Genomic DNA, 20,032 nt, shown 5'->3' with positions numbered 1-20,032 from the left:
TTGATGTCAATTTGGGGAGTGCATGAAAAGCTTGTGAAGAAGAGCGCTCTGTGAGTCGTACACAGAAGGGGTCCCTGTCAAAATTGGAACACGTGTGTGCAACTTGTTTCATCTCACTCAAAGTTGTGTTTTGTCTAAATAGGCAAGTCTTTATCATCATTATGAGCCACCATAGCATTTATTCTTCCAGGTTGCAGTTCACTTGAGACAGTCTTTGTGGTATGCAATCAATTATGTTTTCTGTTACCATGATTGGAATTTGAGTCTTGTACTTGAATCACATAAATTAAAAAAAAATAAACAACCCCAAACCAAAAACAAACAACTTGTAAAATTTCAGGAAAACAGAACATTGGACTGAGGTGAAAGTAATACTGGCTGAATTTCTGATACAGCCAGAGATTTCCTGGCTTTGACTGTCCTGTCCTTATGACTTTGGACAAGCCACTTAGCATGCTGGAACTGAGGAAGAAGTACTAGGAAATGTGGTGTCCATTAGGGATCTCTACTGGTAACAGTACTGTTTAATGTCTTCATCAATGACATAGACAGTGGGATCAAGTGAACCCTCAGAAAATTTGCAGGTGACACCAAGCTGAGTGGTGCAGTTACCATGTCTGAGGGATGGGATGCCTTTCAGAGGGACCTGGACAAGCTTGAGAAGTGGACCCAAGTGAACCTCATGAAGTTCAACAAGGCCAAATGCAAAGTCCTGCACCAGGGTTGGGGCAACCCCTGGTATCAACACAGGCTGAGGAATGAAGGGATTGAGAGCAGCCCTGCAGACGACTTGGGGCTACTGGTGGATGAAAAACTGGACATGAGCCAGCAGTGTGCACTGGCAGCCCAGAAAGTCAACCATATCCTGGGCTGCATAAATAGAAGGGTGGCCAGCAGGTTGAGGGAGGTGATTCTGCCCCTCTACTCCGCTCTGGTGAGACCCTACCTGGAGGACTGCATCCAGCTCTGGGGTCCTCAGCACATGAAAGACATGGAACCACTGGGTCCAGAGGAGGGCCACAAAAGTGATCAGAAGGATGGAACATCTCTCCTGTGAGAACAGGCTGAGAGAGTTGGTGGTGTTCAGCCTGGAGAAGAGAAGGCTCCGGGGGGCCTTTCAATACTTACGGGAAAGATGGGGACAGACTAGGGCCTGTAGCGATAAGACAAAGGGTAATGGTTTTAAACTAAAGGAGGGTAGATTCAGACTAGATATAAGGAAGAAATTGTTTACAATTTCAGGTTTTTGGAAGAATTGTTTAGGGTGGTGAAACACTGGAACAGGTTGCCCAGAGAGGTGGTAGATGCCCTATCGCTGGAAACATTCAAGGTCAGGTTGGATGGGGCTCTGAGCAACCTGATCTAGCTGAAGATGTCCCTGCTCATTGCAGGGGGGCGTGTACTAGCTGAACTTTAAAGGTCCCTTCCAACCCAAACCATTCTATGATACTATGAAGCTTTCCCCCTTCTCAACATGGTGGGAATAAAAAAATAATTGCTGTACATGTATTCTTTTATCATATTCTGATTATATGAGTGAGATTTATACTTTATTATGCAGTGGTTCCAATACTACTAAAATATTAAAGTGCTTAAATTAAAAAAATAAATCAAACTCTTCAAGACCAAATATGTGTATAATATCTCAGTAAACATTTGCTTTCCTTTGCAGTTACCTGTGGCATATTCCTCTCACCTACATAACTAGTAGCTGCAACTTTACCCATTGTACTAATGCATATTTACTGGACCAAAAGTCAGGTATGTGGCTCAAAACTTCAGCTGCAAGTTACTTAAGTGTTATAGATTAATGATCTTTCTGAGCGCACACTTGCGTAAGATGTGAAGGTGAAAGCATACATAGTACAAAATAATTGCAGAGATCTGGAGGCAAGCACTACTGGTGGTGTCATCATTACAGAGTTGGTTCCCTATAGCATTATATGTACAAGTAAATGGCAGCAACTGGGGCAGAAGCACAGGTTTGGAATTTGTAAAAGCCTGTACTCTTTTCATCCCAGTGTATGCAAAAAATCTCTCAAACTACATGTCCTTTACAGAGTGAGTAATGGGAGAGTTGCTCTGCCAGTGTACTGAAATGTGAGGAAGTCACTTTCCACTGAAATATTATTTGTTTTCTTGAATGGTATAAGAAAATATTGCATCTGGAACAGATTAAGTTTTTGAGAATGCTGTTGTAGAACTTGAAACACTTAGATTTTTTTCACATAAACTCTCTGCTTTTGCTGCAGTGGCTAGTTTCAACCCTAAATTGCTAGTCTATGGTGGTTTGGTTTTTTTATTTAGCCCTGGTTTTTTTCTTTACCAAGTGAATAGTTGCTATACACTTTTATGTAGTATTGTGCTAAAATGAGTTTGGCTGGTCACTTTCCACTGACATGAATAGTTTTTTGCATTTTATTGAAGCTGGTCTGACTCATAGTCTTATGTCTGCTGATGTATTTTCTTCTCCCCTGTTAAAGTTACTATTCAGTGCATGTAACTGGCAATTATTTTTAATTCATAAACCTATCTTGCACCTCTACTTTTTGAAATGAAACCATAGAAATTTAAAATCAAATTCCTAAAGCTCATCTTGACATTTTTACTGTTTACTGATTTTTACAAACTGCCACCCCTCTAAAATGACTTCAGAAGTACTATAATTAAAGTAAATAATTTTGGTTTATGTCATCCTGACATTGGTTTTACAAAGCCTTCAAGTTATTCCTGGCCTTTTTCATTTGAGATGGAGTTTTAGAAAATAATATTATGAATTATCAGAATGGAAAACCAAAGCTGTTTAATTTAATGTGTTCTTGATCTTATTAGAACTAATAGGTAAGTAGCCCAATTTCATCATTTTTGTTTCACCTTAAATGGTTCTGTTGGTGGTCTCGTTTTCATCATACTGATTCCTCACTCAGTGTAAAAACTTGGATGGGGAGGATATGAAAGTAGGAGAGATGTACAAAACAGTTTGGGATAGAATATTTGCTAAATTTCAAAGGCATTGTAGGTGCTATGCAAAATGATGGTTTTGACAGTAGTTATAGAATCAACTGAAATGAAGAACTTTTTCCCAAAGCCTCTCTTCTTGTATCCAGTTGACTGAAACTGGAGTGTGGCCTTCTATCTACTTAGTACCATCTCCATTTCTCTAATTCTTTATATGATGTGTGTAACTGCTCTTTTTATATATATATATATATGAAAGTGGGCAGAGAGGAGACGGGGTTGTTTGAAAGGAGGACGGGATAGAAAGAGAAAAATTACTGGACCAAGTAATTAACTGTATAGATACAACTTGGGGCAGATTGTGATATTGTTCATTCAATCAGATGTAGGAAGAAGGAGGAAGAAGTACAACCTGGAATTTTGGAGCCTTCCTGTGGAACCTTTATACTGGCTATTCCTTCTTCATAGTAGGGTGAGCTAGTGGGTGGAAAAGGATTTATTGACTCTCTGGAACCAGTCTAGTTCATAGATTTGGATCTGAACAAACAGTTGCTAAATGTTTGTTTCTGCTGCTGATTGTCTGTCCATTAGCTGTCATTGAACTTCCAGAAGAAGTGGAATGGATAAAATTCAACGTGGACATGAACGGCTATTACATAGTACATTATGCTGAAGACTGGAAAACGCTGATTGATCTGTTGAAAAAAAACCACACTGCTCTGAGTCCTAAAGACAGAGCCAATTTGATCAACAATATCTTCAACCTTGCAGGGTAAGACTTTTATATTGGAAAACACAGTTAATATGTGTTTAAATTTTTTTCCAAGTCAAAGAAGATCAGACTTAGATTCTAGAGAAGACTGCTTCAGAGAAGTTTTAATTCAGCCTTTATTAGCCTATTGAAACCTTTCATCATTCACTATTTTTTTTTTAAAGTTATTTCACTGATGCTTCTATATTGCTGTTATCTCCCTTTTCTTTATAGCAGTGTCCATTTATTTGCATCACAAAGATCCACATGATAGCTTCCATTTCTGAAATACATTGTTTTCTTCAGTGTCTGATAATCTGCCTAGTGGACTGTTTTCCTGTACTCTGTCAATGAGTGCTCCACTTTAGAGAAGTAAGCTATTTGCCTCTCAAATTTTTACTGGTTTCCTGCCTTGTCTTTCACCACTGCTTTCAGAGCAGGTGAGGCTGAGCATTCTGGATGGCCTCTTTGACAGCTTCTTCCTGTAAGAGTACCCTCATTTATGATAAATATTTTCAGACATCATTGTCGCACTTCCTTACCTATTTTAATTTTTGTTAATTGAAGGCATGTTAGTGGCCATTGTTGCTATCTTACTAATGTTATAATATAAAAATATCTACATCTAAAGTGTTTCTTATGTTACTCCCTCTATTCACCTATCCCTGTTAATGTAATGGAGAGTATCACTTCTTGTTTCAGAGAGTGCTTTTGTTTTGGAAGCCATTTTAATGTTTGTATTCATTGACCGATAGTCTAGGAAAAGAGTCTCTGGAAAAGGCCTTTGAGCTGATTGATTACCTTAACAAAGAGAGCAGCACTGCACCACTCACTCAAGCTTTGTTTCAACTGAGTCTTATATACAGCCTTTTAGAGAAAAAGGGTGAACAACAACTGGCAGCACGAGTCATGGTATGTCTTAATTTTCTGTAAATTATAATTTGAAATAATTACCTCTAGTGTTACTTATAGTTACATTATCTTTTAAACTGTTGGCTGTTGAACATATTCACTAATCTCACTAAATTGGATGGGGAGTCTAGATAGTCACCAGTCTTCCCTGCTTTTGTTAGGTAGTAATGATCTCTTACTGAAATGCTAAATCGTTTTTATCTATTTCCCCACACACACTCGCCTCCACAATGCTTTGTAGGGAGTGTAATGCAGTGGAGCACAGCGGTGTCTGGGGATTTCTATAGTGGCTATAAGGGTCAACGTAGTACAGATATGTAATTAAACAGAGTCCATGACATTTTTCTAATACAGAAGAGTTATTTCCAAAATTATTAGAATGGCTGGAGATCATAGATCTAACTGCTTTGTATAAAGGGAGTGGAAAAATAAACCCTGTTTTCTGTAAAAATAGGAACACATGAATGGTTGTTGTTATAGACGCTCGTGACAAATTGGAGGAGCCAATTTGTATTAAATAAAAGATCGAATTTATTAGCAAGCGATAAAAGAGCAAAACAGCGCTGGGCGGCCGGGGAGACAGTGCTCCGCCACAAACTCGCACCCAAACAGGGGAAGAGCCTCTTTATTTATACAGTCTTTTTAGTCCCTGATACGTGAAGGTTGGCTGGTATCTTCGGTATCTTGTGCCATCAGGTGTTAAGTGGTCGTAATTTGCCTTCTGGTGGTTGTTGGGATGAAGGCCGAAGTCTTCCTCAGCTGTTCTTTAGATGACTCAAGTCCCATTCATGCTCTGTAAACGTTTCTCTACATATGCTAATCATCGGTACTCATGGTCTTAGATAAGTGAAGAATATCCCTGCCTCCACATGCGATTTCATGAACAAAGTTAACCCGTTCATTACAATCCCCCCTTTTCTATTTTATCCTGATTTTGTTCATTAAATCGATCTAATACTTCTTTTGTCCGCCCGAGGATAGGATTAATTCCTTCATCCTCTATTTGTTCATATTGTTTTCGTAACAGCATTAAGTGTGCAGCTTCTAAGCGCCCTTTAACAATAGCGATCAACTTATTAAAAATGCATGGCCCAAAAGTCAAAAATAAGAACAACAAGATAAGGGGTCCTGTAATAGTTGACAATAGGGTGGTTAACCAGGGTGAATAATTAAACATAGACTCATACTAGCTCTGTTGTGCTTCCCTGTCTTTCTTCCGTTTTTCTAACCCCTCCCGTAGCTTGGCCATTGTATCTCTAACTACTCCAGTATGGTCAACATATACACAACACTCTTCCCGTAGGGCTGCACATAACCCCCCCTGCTGCATGAACATTAGGTCTAAGCCCCGTCTGTTTTGTAATACTACTTCTGATAAAGACCTAACAGACTGTTCTAGGGCTGTCATGGCTTTTTCTATCCTAGCCAAATCCTCGTCGGCTGCTATTCTTAAGGATTGAAATTCTTGATTTTGTTGTATGAGGGAGGTTATTCCTGTACCAGCTCCAGCAGCTCCGACTGCTATGAGGGTTGCTACCGTGAGGGCTGTCAAAGGCTCACGTATTTTGTATGTAATGGGCCTGAGTAGTTTGATAGTTATAAATAAAATCTTCGGGATGGTAAATAAGCTTAGGTATTACAGTTACTTGTAAGATAGTAGTAGTCTGTACAATATTGTTATTATCATCTTCCTCTGTTACGACTGAATTTGGTCTTACACCAGAGGGTTTATTTGGCACCAGCTCTTTCCTTATCGTAATTATTCCCCCTTAATCTGCGCCTGGTTTTCAAAGTCTGACTCCCCATGTTCTCTCGGTTAACCAAGCAGGATCTTTCGGGTTGGTTGCATTAATATAAACATATGGGCAATTTCCACTCCATAGTCCTGTTTGGCTTCCATCCCAACCATGTGAAGCAGGTGTACATCCATGAGGCCCCCACCTTACAGATAGGAATTTATCTGGACCTCCCCTAGGAATCCAATCAGAAGCTATAGTTTTGCAACCCCAATAAGCATAATAGTAAGAGTCGGGATGGTTGCAATACCCCTTTCCAGGGTTAGAACTGGGACAAAACTAAAAGCCTAAGTTATGTAGACATGGGTTCCTGGGTATGATTTGACATAAGGATTGATTAAAGCTTGGGGCCCCGGCAGCAATTACTTGCTGTAATATCTTTTGATCCTCCCACCTATAAAGCGTCTATTTGTAAGGTTGGTGGGGGTTCCCTTTGTCTTGGGTTGTCTCCATTAACATTAGTAACAGTCCTATCATTCAAGTGCTTAATCTCAAGTTTGAGAAAAGTGGTGTCCCTTTACTCTTGCGACAGGTATTCCAAGGGTGCTGATAATCATTTTGATTTTTGTCTTCATCCCTGGTGAGAGATGGGAGACTTTGGGGAAGCTCTGAGGATGTTTTATTTGGGAGTAATAAGTCAAGAGGCTCTGTGAGCCTTGTCTGGAGGTAGTTCATCAACCTTAATCCCCACAGCAGTACGTCTCTGCCCTCTTCTCTGCCTACTCTGTTGCTTAGAGCAGCGAGGTATACTATCTTCTCAGCAGCAGTCGTATTCTTCAGGGGAACCTCCTTTATATTTACTTTGTTTTGACTTATATGCGTCCCAGTTTGTATCCTTCACTTCCCAAGCTCCCCACCCCACTCTGACCACTGTTCGTCTGCGGGATACTTGCACTATTTCAGTCTTCGTTGGGCATAACTCATTTACATAAAGACAACACCTCTCAGGGTTTATGCCTTTAGCAAAAATATCCCACCATTCTTTGGAGTCTTTTATAATTTTTCCAGTTGATATTCCCATACATAATGCTTGCTCAATTAATTCCTGTTCGTAATTATAACATTCGTGGCAAATGTCAGTAGGGGAATACCCATAGGAGCAATGTGTCCACCACTTTTCTCTACAAAGTTTACACCTGTAACATATAAAGATAACATATACAGTGAGGATTTTTACAAAAGACAGTCTCACTCCTCCACTTTTCTTCGGAGCTTGATTTTCAAGCTGTCAGGGTCTTTGGTCACCTCTCAATGAGAACTCCGAATTGGTCCTTTGATCCTGCTTGCATGAGTCTATCCTCGTTCTGTAGTTCGGACAGCAGTTTCTGTGGTAAGTAAAACAAGAAAGGGCCCCTCCCACCTAGGAGTGAGAGAGGATTTTTTCCAGGCTCTTATTAATACCATATCACCTGGCTTTACTGAATTTCAGGGGTTGTTTTTCTTTGGTGTCCCTTAACATGTACCACAGTTATTCGCTTGGGCCCTCTTATTGCTTGTCTTGACTTCCTTTTCCCTGTTATTACTCGAGATGACCCATCAGCGAATAACTTTTCTCCCTCTCTCAATTTTACCTCTTCCAGATCTAGCCTAATTTTTGTTTGTTCTTCAATGGTCTGAAGGCAATTATGTGTTAATTCTTCTTCAGGACCCCCATACAAAAATTGCGCCGGATTTTTTAAGTTCATTGTTCCGATCTCCAATTTAGGGGAATGGATTAGGATCCCCTTATATTTTAAAAGCCTAGCATCGGTGATCCATTTTTCAGCCTTTTGTTGGAGAACTCCTCGAATATTATGGGAGAACACCCTTAATTCACTTCTAAACGTTATCTTATTTGCTTCTTCCACTATCAGGGTTACAGCAACAACTGCTTGTAAACAGGTGGGCCACCCTCTACTGACGGGGTCTAATAATTTGGAAATATACCCTACAGGTTTCTTTTTCCCTGTCCACTCCTGGGTTAAAACTCCGTATGCTGTCCCCTCCTCAGTGGCCACAAATAAATAAAAGGGTCTCCTCACATCAGGCAGACTCAAGACAGGGGCGTTAACTAGATCAGCCTTGAGACTCTCTAATCTCTCTTCATCCTCCGGGGTCCATTTAAGCAACCCATCCATAGTTAACTTTTGATACAAAAATCGTGCTTTCGCACTAAAGTTTTCAATCTACTGTCTACAATACCCAAATAGCCCCAACAATTGTCTAATCTGTTGTTTACTCCTCAGGGCTTTCAGTGATAAAATTCCATTTACTCGTTCGGGGTCTAACTTCTTAGTCCCCTTGCTTATCCAGTGTCCTAAATATTTCACCTCCTTTTCCACAAACTGTAGTTTTGGCCGTGATACCTTGAGGCCTTGAAGGCCCAAGAAATTTAACAACCGTATGCTTTCTTTTCTGACTGTTTCTTGATTTTCTCCTGCTAACAATAAGTCATCCACATACTGTATTAGTACGACCCCATCCTGCAGTTGGTATTCCCGTAGAACCCGTTCTAGGGCTTGTCCAAATAAGTTTGGGGATTCTGTAAACTCCTGGGGGAGTACAGTCCACCTTAACTGCTGTCTCCTATGAGTGTCTGGGTCTTCCCACTCGAAGGCAAAATAATCTCTACATTCCTCCTTTAGAGGGCATGACTAGAATGCATCCTTAAGATCTATTACGCTATACCATTGGTTCTCGGGTCCCAATTGACTCAGCAGGGTGTGTGGGTTTGCCACTACCGGGAACCGGTTGACAGTCCGTTTATTGATTTCCCTTAGGTCATGCACCAACCGATAGCTACCATCGGATTTTTTTTTACTGGTAAAATCGGGGTATTAAAAGGGGACATGCAGGGTTCGAGTACCCCCTTTCCCAATAGTCTTTTAATCTCAGGTTTTAGTCCCCTTCTCCCTTCATTAGATAAGGGATATTGTTTAACTCTCACTGGAATCTCTGGGTTCTTAATAACCACCTCAAATGGTTCAATCAAGCCATTCCATTGGGGTCTCATCTTTTTCCTGTGAGCCGGATCCTGATTATTCCAGTTTGGCCGATTTAAGGGCCATTTTTGATCCGTCGCTGGGCCAGCCTGATGTTGCTGGTCCCACAGTCTCATCCCAGCCCCCCTAATCTTGTCCCTTTCTTCTACGGTAAATAATATGCCCAGGATAGACTGTAATTCATCCCACGTGTACAAATTCAGTCCCAAGAATTGATCCAACCTTTTGCCTACCCCCAGGGGATCATCTAACAGATTCCCCATTTCCTTCTTAAATTTTCTTACATCCCCTGTATTAAGGGGGACTGCCACATACCCCGTTCCCAGTCCCCCCTGTTCATCCTCACCAGGCACCAACATTTCCCGAAGAAGGAACAATCTTTCCTTTCTTCGTATTATTTTATTACGTGCAGACCTTCTGGGAGGGGGTGCCGGGGCTGAGGAATTAGGTTCCGAATCTGACCCTTCCTGGGCCTGGGCTATTTCCTGGCCTTGGAGTGGGTCCTGAGGAGGAGGGGCCTGAGGGGCATAGGGAGGGGGCCAAAGGGGGTCCTCATCATCTTTTCGAGGTTTATCTGGTCTGTTTTCTCTTAAGGCAAAGAGGAATGACATTTCCCAGGATTGGGAAATCCATAAGGCAGCATATTCACTTTCCTCTGGGCTGGCTGGTGGTCTCTTATTGTTTACCCATATATTTAATTGTTGACACACCCAATCCTCAGAGGACCCGAACACAGGCGAGAGTATATGAGGATTGCTGAGAGGTTTTCCACCCCAAATCTCAATACAATAACTAATCATCTTTTTCCTTAGACCTATCCTTTCTCCTTGGTGAACTGTCTCAATATCTTAACATCAGGCTTAGGGACTGTCCGGGGGTATGTCTGGTAACTTATTTCCCTTCCCCATCCCCATGGGTCCAGAGGGCTTGCTTTTCCTCTGTCCCATCTTCCGAGGTGCCCTTATCCACACACACACTCACTTCCCCTCGGTCGTGACTCGCTCCCTCGCGGGCTACGAGAACTGCACTACTGGAGGGTCCGCACTCGTGTGATCTCAGAGAGACCTCTCACACAATCGCACCTCGGGATAACCACCCCAACCAAACGGCTCACGCTTTATATACTCACCCGCTCCTGGGGTCTTCGTTTGGTCTTCGTGCACAAAATTTAAGGGGTCCTGCAGGTTCTTTTGCTCAGTTATCATAATTTAGAGGGGTTCGTGGGTCCAGGGTATGGCGGCGGCACCTCTTCAAGACGGGGCTATCCGGGGATAGGGCGCCTCCCCGCTTGCAAGGGTCCGCACCAAAGAACCTGGATCCGAGTCACGGCACCAAGTTTGTTATAGACGCTCGTGACAAATTGGAGGAGCCAATTTGTATTAAATAAAAGATCGAATTTATTAGCAAGCGATAAAAGAGCAAAACAGCGCTGGGCGGCCGGGGAGACAGTGCTCCGCCACAAACTCGCACCCAAACAGGGGAAGAGCCTCTTTATTTATACAGTCTTTTTAGTCCCTGATACGTGAAGGTTGGCTGGTATCTTCGGTATCTTGTGCCATCAGGTGTTAAGTGGTCGTAATTTGCCTTCTGGTGGTTGTTGGGATGAAGGCCGAAGTCTTCCTCAGCTGTTCTTTAGATGACTCAAGTCCCATTCATGCTCTGTAAACGTTTCTCTACATATGCTAATCATCGGTACTCATGGTCTTAGATAAGTGAAGAATATCCCTACCTCCACATGCGATTTCATGAACAAAGTTAGCCCGTTCATTACAGTTGTCATTGTCCCACTCCAGCTGTGTGACAGATTAACACATGTCGTGGTTTAACCCCAGCCAGCAACTAAGCACCACGCAGCCGTTCACTCACTCCCCCCCACACCCAGTGGGATGGGGAAGAAAATCGGGAAAAGAAGTAAAACTCGGGGCTTGAGATAAGAACGGTTTAATAGAGCAGAAAAGAAGAAACTAATAATGATAATGATAACACTAATAAAATGACAACAGCAATAATAAAAGGATTCGAATGTACAAATGATGCGCAGTGCAATTGCGCACCACCTGCCGATCGACACCCAGCTAGTCCCCGAGTGGCGATCCCCCGCCCCCACTCCCCCCAGTTCCTGTACTAGATGTGGCGTCATATGGTATGGAATACCCAGTTGGCCAGTTTGGGTCAGCTGCCCTGGCTGTGTCCTGTGCCAACTTCTTGTGCCCCTCCAGCTTTCTCGCTGGCTGGGCATGAGAAGCTGAAAAATCCTTGACTTTAGTCTAAACACTACTTAGCAACAACTGAAAACATCAGTGTTATCAACATTCTTCTCATACTGAACTCAAAACATAGCACTGTACCAGCTGCTAGGAAGACAATTAACTCTATCCCAGCTGAAACTAGGACAACACTATACAGTGCTACAGACTTAGCATGAAATCAACATTGTAGCGTCAGTGCTTGCTGAGGAAATGTCTTTCATTTCTGTTTACCTTCTTATTATGAAACCTCCTCTCTATATTCATCTACAGGTTTAAAATTATTGTTGCTGCTTTACATTGTAGAACATCAGCAAAGGGATTTAGTCTAGGAGGAAAATTATTAAATGATTAGATAAAATAGCAGATGTTTTTCTTTAAACTAGGTAAGGGTAATTAGTGAGTGCTTAAGGAAACTTATAAGAAATAAAAACCCACTACTATAATAATTTTCCTTATCTAATATTTATTCAAAAGTTTTACAGATCTGCTGTGATAAACAGCCCAAGCTATGGTTTGCAATGCAGTGTCTATGAGGTTATATTTAAGTTCAAGTGTTTCAGCTGAGATGGGGTAGCTGGTCAGGCATCTAGCTGTGGTTTTGGCAAGCTAAAAAACTACAAACATGAAGGGTGTTCAGCCTATAGATGAAGGTTGGTTGGTTTGTTTGTGCTAAACTAAGGGCTATTAACTGTCACTTGATGGAATTGAAAGCAGTTAAGCATACAGGAGTTGTAGTTAGTTGAGATAGTAAGCTGACTACATACAAGTCTGAACTGTAGCTCGAAGAGTAGTCTTCAGTTTCCATGTGCAATTTAAGATGCAGACCTGGCCCATATTTCAGATCTATGTGGTATCTGATATTTATTCATACAGGTAAGAAATGGTATATGTAAACTGGAATAGGTAGATGAAAAACTACTGTGTTTAACTTCCACAATTCTAAACCTTAATTTTTTTTTTTCTTTTTTTTAAACTGATTTTGTATATAGAAAATCCTCTTGGGAAGAATTAGCTTTTGCTAATAATTTTTCCTCTTTTAGCATAGAATAGAGCACCTGCTTGGAGATAAAATTGATCAACAGCGTTGGACAGATGATGGGACCCTGTCTGAACGAGAGCTCCGGTCAACGCTGCTAGCTTTTGCCTGCACCCATAATATGAGAAACTGTAGAACAACTGCCACTGAGATGTTTGAGAAGTGGATGAAGTCTAATGGAACAATGAGGTACCACAAAAACTGGGCTTCCACTTCCTTTATCTACCTGTATTCCAGTTACCTTGCCTCCATTGTTTTGGGGAAAAAAAACAACAAACAAAACAATCAAACCAAAAAAACCCCACACCACCACCACCAACTGAATATTGCTAAAGTTCTTCATTCTGTCTTTCACCATTCCTCATGTAGAAGTAATTGGTGTTTTAAGATGAGAGAGAGAACTGTGCTAGAATTTAAGACTTTGTCTGCAGTCTCATTAAATGTCACTGCAAAACCAGCCACAAATTGCTTCCATCTGCATTTCCTAAGCTGCATGCTCAAGGAGGATTACTTAGTAGCAACGTCAAAGCATACTTTTTGATCTTGCAGAATTTATTCTGCTCTGGATTCATGTGCATTTTGAGCCACAGAAAATTGCTCAGATTTTTGTACAGTTTACTGTGCTTTCATGTGATTAACATGATTTGCTTTTTCCTGGTGACTTAAAGTATTAGACTGGCATGAATTCAGTCCAGCAAATTTACAATTGCTACAGAATTAAATTGCTCAAAAGAGAGGCATCTCTTTCAAGCTAATCTTTTTATTTTGTGACTTTTCTTCCTTCTTTTCTCAGATGAGCATTTTTATGTCCCCCTTTGTTTGGTTGGTTTTTTGTTGTTGTTTTGTTTTGTTGTTGGTTTTGTTTTTCCCTGTAGTCTGCCTAGTGATGTTATGAAAGCCATATTTACAGCTGGAGCCAAATCTAGTAATGGCTGGGAATTCCTCCTAAAGATGTACTCCTCTTCAGTTTCTGAAGCAGAGAAAAGCAAAATGATTGAAGCCTTGGCCAGCACAGAAGATGTCAGAAAGCTGATCTGGTATGAAGGAGTCAAAAAGTTGTATGCTGTGTAAATTAAAAGCTTTAAAATCTTTTTTGAAAAAAATGCATTGCCTGTTTTATATTGTTGGGAAAACTTCCGATTGCTGCAGAAAATCTGTCTGTATGTTTTGTACAAGCTTCCATAAACATAAAGAACCTGATATTTTTCACTTAAAAATAATTTATGTAACAGAGTAGCTCAAAAGGCCAGATTCTGAATACTCATTATGAGAAAACAATTGAATGTAAAGGCTTTGCACTACTGGTAACACAAAATTGCAGATTTTTTGTGGTAAAGGTAACAAAATTGCAGATTGTTCTATGGAGTCTTAGAAGATTGGTGTATCTTTATAACCAAGATAATAACTAGTTGGGTTTGGGGGTTTGTTTTGGGTTTATTTTCTCTCCTTCCCTCCCTCCCTCCCTCCCTCCTTCCCTCCTCTCTTATCTTTTCAATGTATTATGTTTTCTTTTACAAGTTGTTAGAATTTACTTCATCTTTTCCAACAACAATGAAAATTCAGGTACTTGATTTAGAGCTAAAGTCACTGATACTTGGAAACTAAAACTAAATAAGTACACTGGTTACAAAATGGAGCGTCAGTGTGTTCCAGATGCCAGAAGTTGCTTGTTGTTTGATCTATTATATAATCTTTTCCGTCTAATTCAGGAATCTCAGGAGACTCATGTGAAGATATGAATAGAAGTTTTTTCATGTCCCTTTTCATATGCTTTGTCTTTTAGGTTAATGCAGAACTGCCTTGAAGGAGAAGTCATCAGGGCACAGGAGCTTTCTCATATCATAGCAACCGTTAGCCAGAGTTTGCCTGGATATCTGCTGGCCTGGGACTTTGTCAAAGAGAACTGGGAAAAGCTTACACGGAAGTATGTCTTTTGATGTAGCTGAAACATCACACTCACAGTGGCAAAAGCACCTGTTTGTTTCTTTCAAGCACAAGATAAGAAATAGTTGGATTCATATAAGAAGATTTGTATTAAAATTGTAAAGCCTGTTTTAAATCTGATTTTATAAAAATAACTTGGAACATAAACTTTGAAGTCTTGCCAATAGTTGATGGGACTTTGGAGCCTCCTATAGCCTCATTCTAAAAAATCATGATCTGAATTTCTGTTAAAAGGCTGCTGTCTCTAAGATGATTGCTGCAGATGCAGGATATTTATGTGGATCAAATGCATTCAAAAGCATACCCAGGGAATTCATTTAGCATTTATTTTTTCCGCCTTTTTACAGCAATCCCCAAACCAAACAACCAAAAAATCCCACTTGCTTTAGAAATATGTGTTCTCCTTAACTGGCTTTGAAGGGTACCCAGCAGAAAAGCTGGCCTGCAAGTCTTCAAAAAGCTAACAGTATGTAGAAAACTGTATTTCTAAATCCTCGTTTTGATTTGGAACAGTTTCACATTGCTAAAAAAGCTTCTTCTAGATGAAAATTTCTGTTCTAGCAGGCTCTTAATAACCAATATTAAAAAATTACTTTGCTTGAAATGAAATCTGGTTGCAAATTCAGTTACTGTAGAGTTTTGGAATACATACCACAAATACAGGTCTTGGTATTCAGTGCGTGGTGTCCTCAATTCTTTACTAGTTGAGCTGTGATAGAAGTGTGAAAATTTTCCATGTCTTTTGCTCTGAAGTTCAATTCTTAGAGGGATTAGGGAACTAGATGCTTGGACTTCTAAGACCTTGTATCTCTTCTGAAAAATGAGGTATGTAAATTTAAATTCAAGTGCTTTTAATGATATCCAACTACTGAAGCAAAAAAGTCAAAATGTGTACATATACTGAACCTGCATCTTAAAGTGGCTTCTAGTTAAAAATAACTTCTTTGTATTTCAGGTTTCACCTAGGCTCATATACTATCCAGAATATCATTAGTTCATCAACTTCTCAGTTTGCAACAAAGGCACATCTACTTGAGGTTGGTGGCTTAATCTACAAGAAAGGGATATTTTCTAGTGCCAATGCTGTTTTCATTTAACTAAGGGATAAGCAAAACACGTGTTATTTCTGTCCTTGAGGCCCTTTTGCAAGGATGTACATGTATTGCTGTCCCTATTTCATACACGGCAAATATATACATAAACACGTTGAAGATTACATACTGAGTCTGTGGCAGAGTTGCATATAGAGTTGAACCCAGCTATCTGTTTATACTGTTTTGTTTTCCTGTTCACTGGACACACTGTCTCCCAAAGTAGTGATTTGGTCTAGGTAGAATTTTGGTCTAGATTTTGTAAACAAGCTTTGCTTTCTGCATCTCTGTTGTCTTCCCTAACAAGACCTTGAAGTTAATGTGTCAAGAATGGTTTATGGTTTGGTTTAATGTTTTTGTTGGGATAATTTGGTAGAGAGGGTTGTTTATGGTTGATCTATAGCATTGTAAGTGTTAACATTGACAATTATAATGATGAGTGGGTGTGCTGAAGAGGGTTGCTTGCAACAATCAGTTCTTTGTCACAGAGCGAGACTCCTTTTCCAGAACTTTGAGTGCTCTCTTATGAATATGATAAGTGAATATCTGTTTATTGGTGACATAATTTACTGAAACCAAATGAGTTATTGCTGCAGTTCCCATGAAAAATGCTTTCCTTGCATTTTGGGAACTCATTTGAGAGGTTTGCTTACTGCATAGACACAAATGATTCTCAGGAATGGATTTCCTGCAATATATGTGTAGCCTTTGCTTCTGAACCTATTTGTGTGGCCAGTGTTGATTTTAATTAAAATTTTATTTTTCTTTCTCTTCTCTTGCTATGCAGGTGAAGGCATTTTTTGAGTCAAAATCAGAGGAGAGTTCTCAACTGCGTTGTGTGAAAGAGGCAATTGACACAATTCAGCTCAATATCCAGTGGATGGAGAGGAACTTGGCAAAGCTACAAGAACTGCTGTAGTGTGCATGATGCCATGGTGTGTCAGCCATTTAGGAGCTCTGTGGGCAGTTGCTTTTTTTCTTTTGCAAAAGCCAGGGTGAAACCAGGCATCACTGCAACATTGTTTGCACTATAAAGGAGTCTAGATAGCTCAGGGTATGTCTCAGATAAATTTTTATTTTCCTTGGAGCATTTATGAGCAAGATGTAAGTATTTATTCTGAAACTGTTTTCATCTATAGACCAAACATCTGCACAAATTATTAAATATAATTTTATATTTGAAACATATGCCCTTTCATTTGGAGTTGTGTTGTAGTTTCTTAGCAGTGGGTTAATTTTGACAGTTAGGGTCAGAAAGAGTTACCCTGGACTGTTACTTTTCTGCAGACTGCTCATTGAGCAGTAGACTTTTTCATGCAAAACTGTAGGTGGTTTCCACATTTATAGATATGGAAGCTGTTGTGAAACAATGTCATACTTCAGATACATAAGTAGTAGTGGATCTTATAAAGTACACCAGTTTGAGGCAAAATAGATACGGTTCCAATTTGATTTAAGTTTGGATTTTTTTATTTTCACAGTATTTAGGTTTTACACAAAAAAAATAAGAATAATATCTCATGCTAATAGTTTGTACTTTAATATATACAGTGGCTGGGTAGTAGTATGGTAAAGAAAAAGCAGATAGCAAACCCAAATGTTTTAGAGATGGGATTTCCAGAAACACTGATATGACCTTGGAACTTTTACTCTAAATTTATTAGACATTTTTGAGAATCTCATCATTAAGCATTGAACTTTAACTGATTTTGCTGTATTGATCTCTGGGCATCTGCACAAAATTGCATTTTTCCAGGTTGGTTCATTTGTTAGACTGACTACTGATTTGTGCCCTTTTAACTACTGAGTTGTAATTTCACCACTTGTTGCAGAGGGTCTGCAATTAATAGATATGTCAGCCACTTCATTTGGGTAAACTTCTGTTTTTTCCTTGCCTGATAACCTGCATATCACCGTATAATTTCTGAACATTGCTCGCTTTTTATGACAGCTTTAGGAAAGCTTGTCATTTAGATTTTAATGATTTATTCTTCTACTGTTGTGAAAAACCTTGTGAGACAAATCTTCAAAGTCTTTTAAAGAAAAGGATCTAAACCCCTAATGTGCTACATTAGAAAGGCAAAATACCTACTGCATCTCTTTCAAAAGCAGTGAAAAACGCCATTGTTAAGGTATAGCATATATATACAACACATGCAAGAGCAAACATACTTTTTTAACTGGAGATCTGTTCTATTTATTTCACTACTGATGCACCTTTTGTGTAATTCTTGCAAGCAGATTCAGACCTGTTGTCTTATAATCATCCAATTATGTGATCAGTTATAAACTATGATGAAAGCACTAACAATTAAAAATTGTACTATTTTAATTAAACTAATTTAATTACAGCTACAGTAAATTCTGAAGAAGATGATAGTTTGAATTAGAGTTAAATTAATGGACTTAAAAATGTGTCACAGAGTAATTCAAACTGAATGCTTTAATATATGAAACTGCAGCATTGGCTGTTTATTTGGTTAGCAAAAATTGTAAGCTATGATTAAACCATGCCATACTTTCCCATCTTTTCAGAATATATATCAAAACTCCTGGAAAAGAAATTACTCATTTTCCAGCTCACATTAGAATTGCAGATATTATTTTTAATCTTGAAATTATCAGAAAGAATGTTAGACCTTAAGAGTGTGCAAACATTTGTTTGCCCAAAAGGCCCAGAAATGAATAATTTTTACATGCACTGAAGAAGAAACTGGCAGTATGAGCATTGAAAATAAATCATACTTCCTTATAAGTTATGGAATTAGAATTGTAATTAAGTATGTTCTTGGAATTTTTGTACTGCCATGTGTTACAGCTTCATTTCCTCCTTTATTTTAAATCTTTGGAATATCTACAGAAATAGTGGTTCTGTCTTTGCGTATTTTTGTGTGTGTGTACATATGTATGTCATCTCTTTTTCTTTCTAGTCACTTCTTCATATGAAATGAGAAGTCAGTAGTAAACTTTCACTCTTCTGTCCCTTCTATCCCCTCACATGTGTTTTACCTTATCCCTGACTGCAGTATTAAGGCATATAAAATTTAAAATGGAAAATGTGGAAGAAGATCCCATCTTCCTCCTGATTTCTGCTGTGGAATTTTAAAAAATTACTATTTTTATTCAAATGCTTTAATGATGGATATGAGGAGGTAGCATGGAGCTGAGTTTGAGAGAGCAAACTATACTAAGAAAATCTGGGAAGTTGGGGATGTTGTGGAGGGATTATTGAATAATTTTTTCATTTTCCTATTTGTTGGATATGCATACTTTTGGTATGTCAGTTGTAGAGGTTTTAAAATAATTTTTCTGCCATGGAGTCACCAACCCTATTAAAAATTGTGCTAGAGTCCTTCCATGAAAAATGCATAAATGTACTCCTCCCTTTTTGAGTATATTGGAAACTGATGAAGATTCAAATGGTGCAGGACATAGAGCCATTGCAGACAAGGCTCCATTTTGGACATGGGCTTAGGGTAGGGTGAGGGTCAGGAAAAGGGTTAGGGTTCAGTGCCAGACAAAGTGTATAGCCCAGTGCTAGGGGCGCCGTGAAAAGGCTGCCAAGGGGAGGTGAGGGCTCGCAAAAGCTTTAAGTCCTGGGCACTTTTTCTTGGGAGCCATAGCTGGCAGCATCCCTGTTGGACCTGGGGTCTGGGTAGGGTTAGGGTGAGGGTGAGGCTTAGACATAGGTGCAGGACAAAAAACAGAGCCCCATTGTTTGTAGGGCTGCAAAGGGGCTGCCAAAGGAATGGGGGGGCTGCGAAAGCTTTCAGTCCTGGCCATTTTTTACTGGGAGCAATTGCTGGCAAGGCTTTGTTATGGCCATGGCCTTAGGATAAGGTGAGGGTCAGGAAAAGGGTTAGGGTTTAGGTGGAAGACAAAGAGCAGAGCCCCAGTGTTAGGGGGGGCTGCAAAAAAGCCGCCAAGGTAAGGTGAGCACTGCCAAAAGCTTTCAGTCCTGGGCACTTTTGCCTAAGAGTCATAGAGCGTGGGCTGTCTCATTATACCTGGGTTCTCATTAGGGTTAATGCAAGGGTAAAGCTTAGCCATAGGTGCCGGACAAAGAGCAGAATCCCAGTGTTTGTGGGGCTGTGAAGGAACAGCCAAAGGAGTGTGAGAGCAGTCAAAATCTTTAAGACCTGGAGTTGTTGGAGCTGGGGTCTGTTATGTGTTAGGGCAAGGGTAAGAATTAGCCATAGGTGCAAGAGACAGCGCAGAGCCCCAGTATTTGTGGGGCTGTGAAGCAGCTGCCAAAGGAAGGTGAGGGCTGCCAAAGCTTTCAGACCTGGCCGCTTTTTCCAGGGAGCCATTGCT

The 20,032-nt window shown here is 40.0% G+C and overlaps 1 protein-coding gene across 7 annotated transcripts in view; it reads left to right on the top strand.

Moving 5' to 3' along the window:
- Positions 1–18,581, top strand: part of LOC115336548 (leucyl and cystinyl aminopeptidase) — an 82,171-nt gene extending 63,590 nt beyond the window's left edge. For 5 of the 7 annotated variants that reach the window (XM_030003758.2, XM_030003761.2, XM_041120752.1 and 2 more), the window contains 8 exons: positions 1,673–1,761; positions 3,550–3,730; positions 4,465–4,621; positions 12,688–12,872; positions 13,559–13,720; positions 14,467–14,607; positions 15,583–15,664; positions 16,506–18,581. In XM_030003758.2, the coding sequence (XP_029859618.1) occupies positions 1,673–1,761; positions 3,550–3,730; positions 4,465–4,621; positions 12,688–12,872; positions 13,559–13,720; positions 14,467–14,607; positions 15,583–15,664; positions 16,506–16,637 (1,129 nt within the window). In that variant the 3' untranslated portion in view covers positions 16,638–18,581. Of the gene's footprint in view, positions 1–1,672; positions 1,762–3,549; positions 3,731–4,464; positions 4,622–12,687; positions 12,873–13,476; positions 13,721–14,466; positions 14,608–15,582; positions 15,665–16,505 lie in introns of those variants that run through there. The other 2 variants (XM_041120753.1, XM_041120754.1) reach the window with 2 other exon arrangements.
- The last annotated feature ends 1,451 nt before the right edge of the window (positions 18,582–20,032 follow it).

This window comes from Aquila chrysaetos, chromosome Z (assembly GCF_900496995.4).
Source record: "Aquila chrysaetos chrysaetos chromosome Z, bAquChr1.4, whole genome shotgun sequence".
In the NCBI taxonomy this organism is placed as follows: domain Eukaryota; kingdom Metazoa; phylum Chordata; class Aves; order Accipitriformes; family Accipitridae; genus Aquila; species Aquila chrysaetos.
Note: the sequence above shows the minus strand (reverse complement) of the source record. Positions and strands in the feature narration are given on the sequence as shown.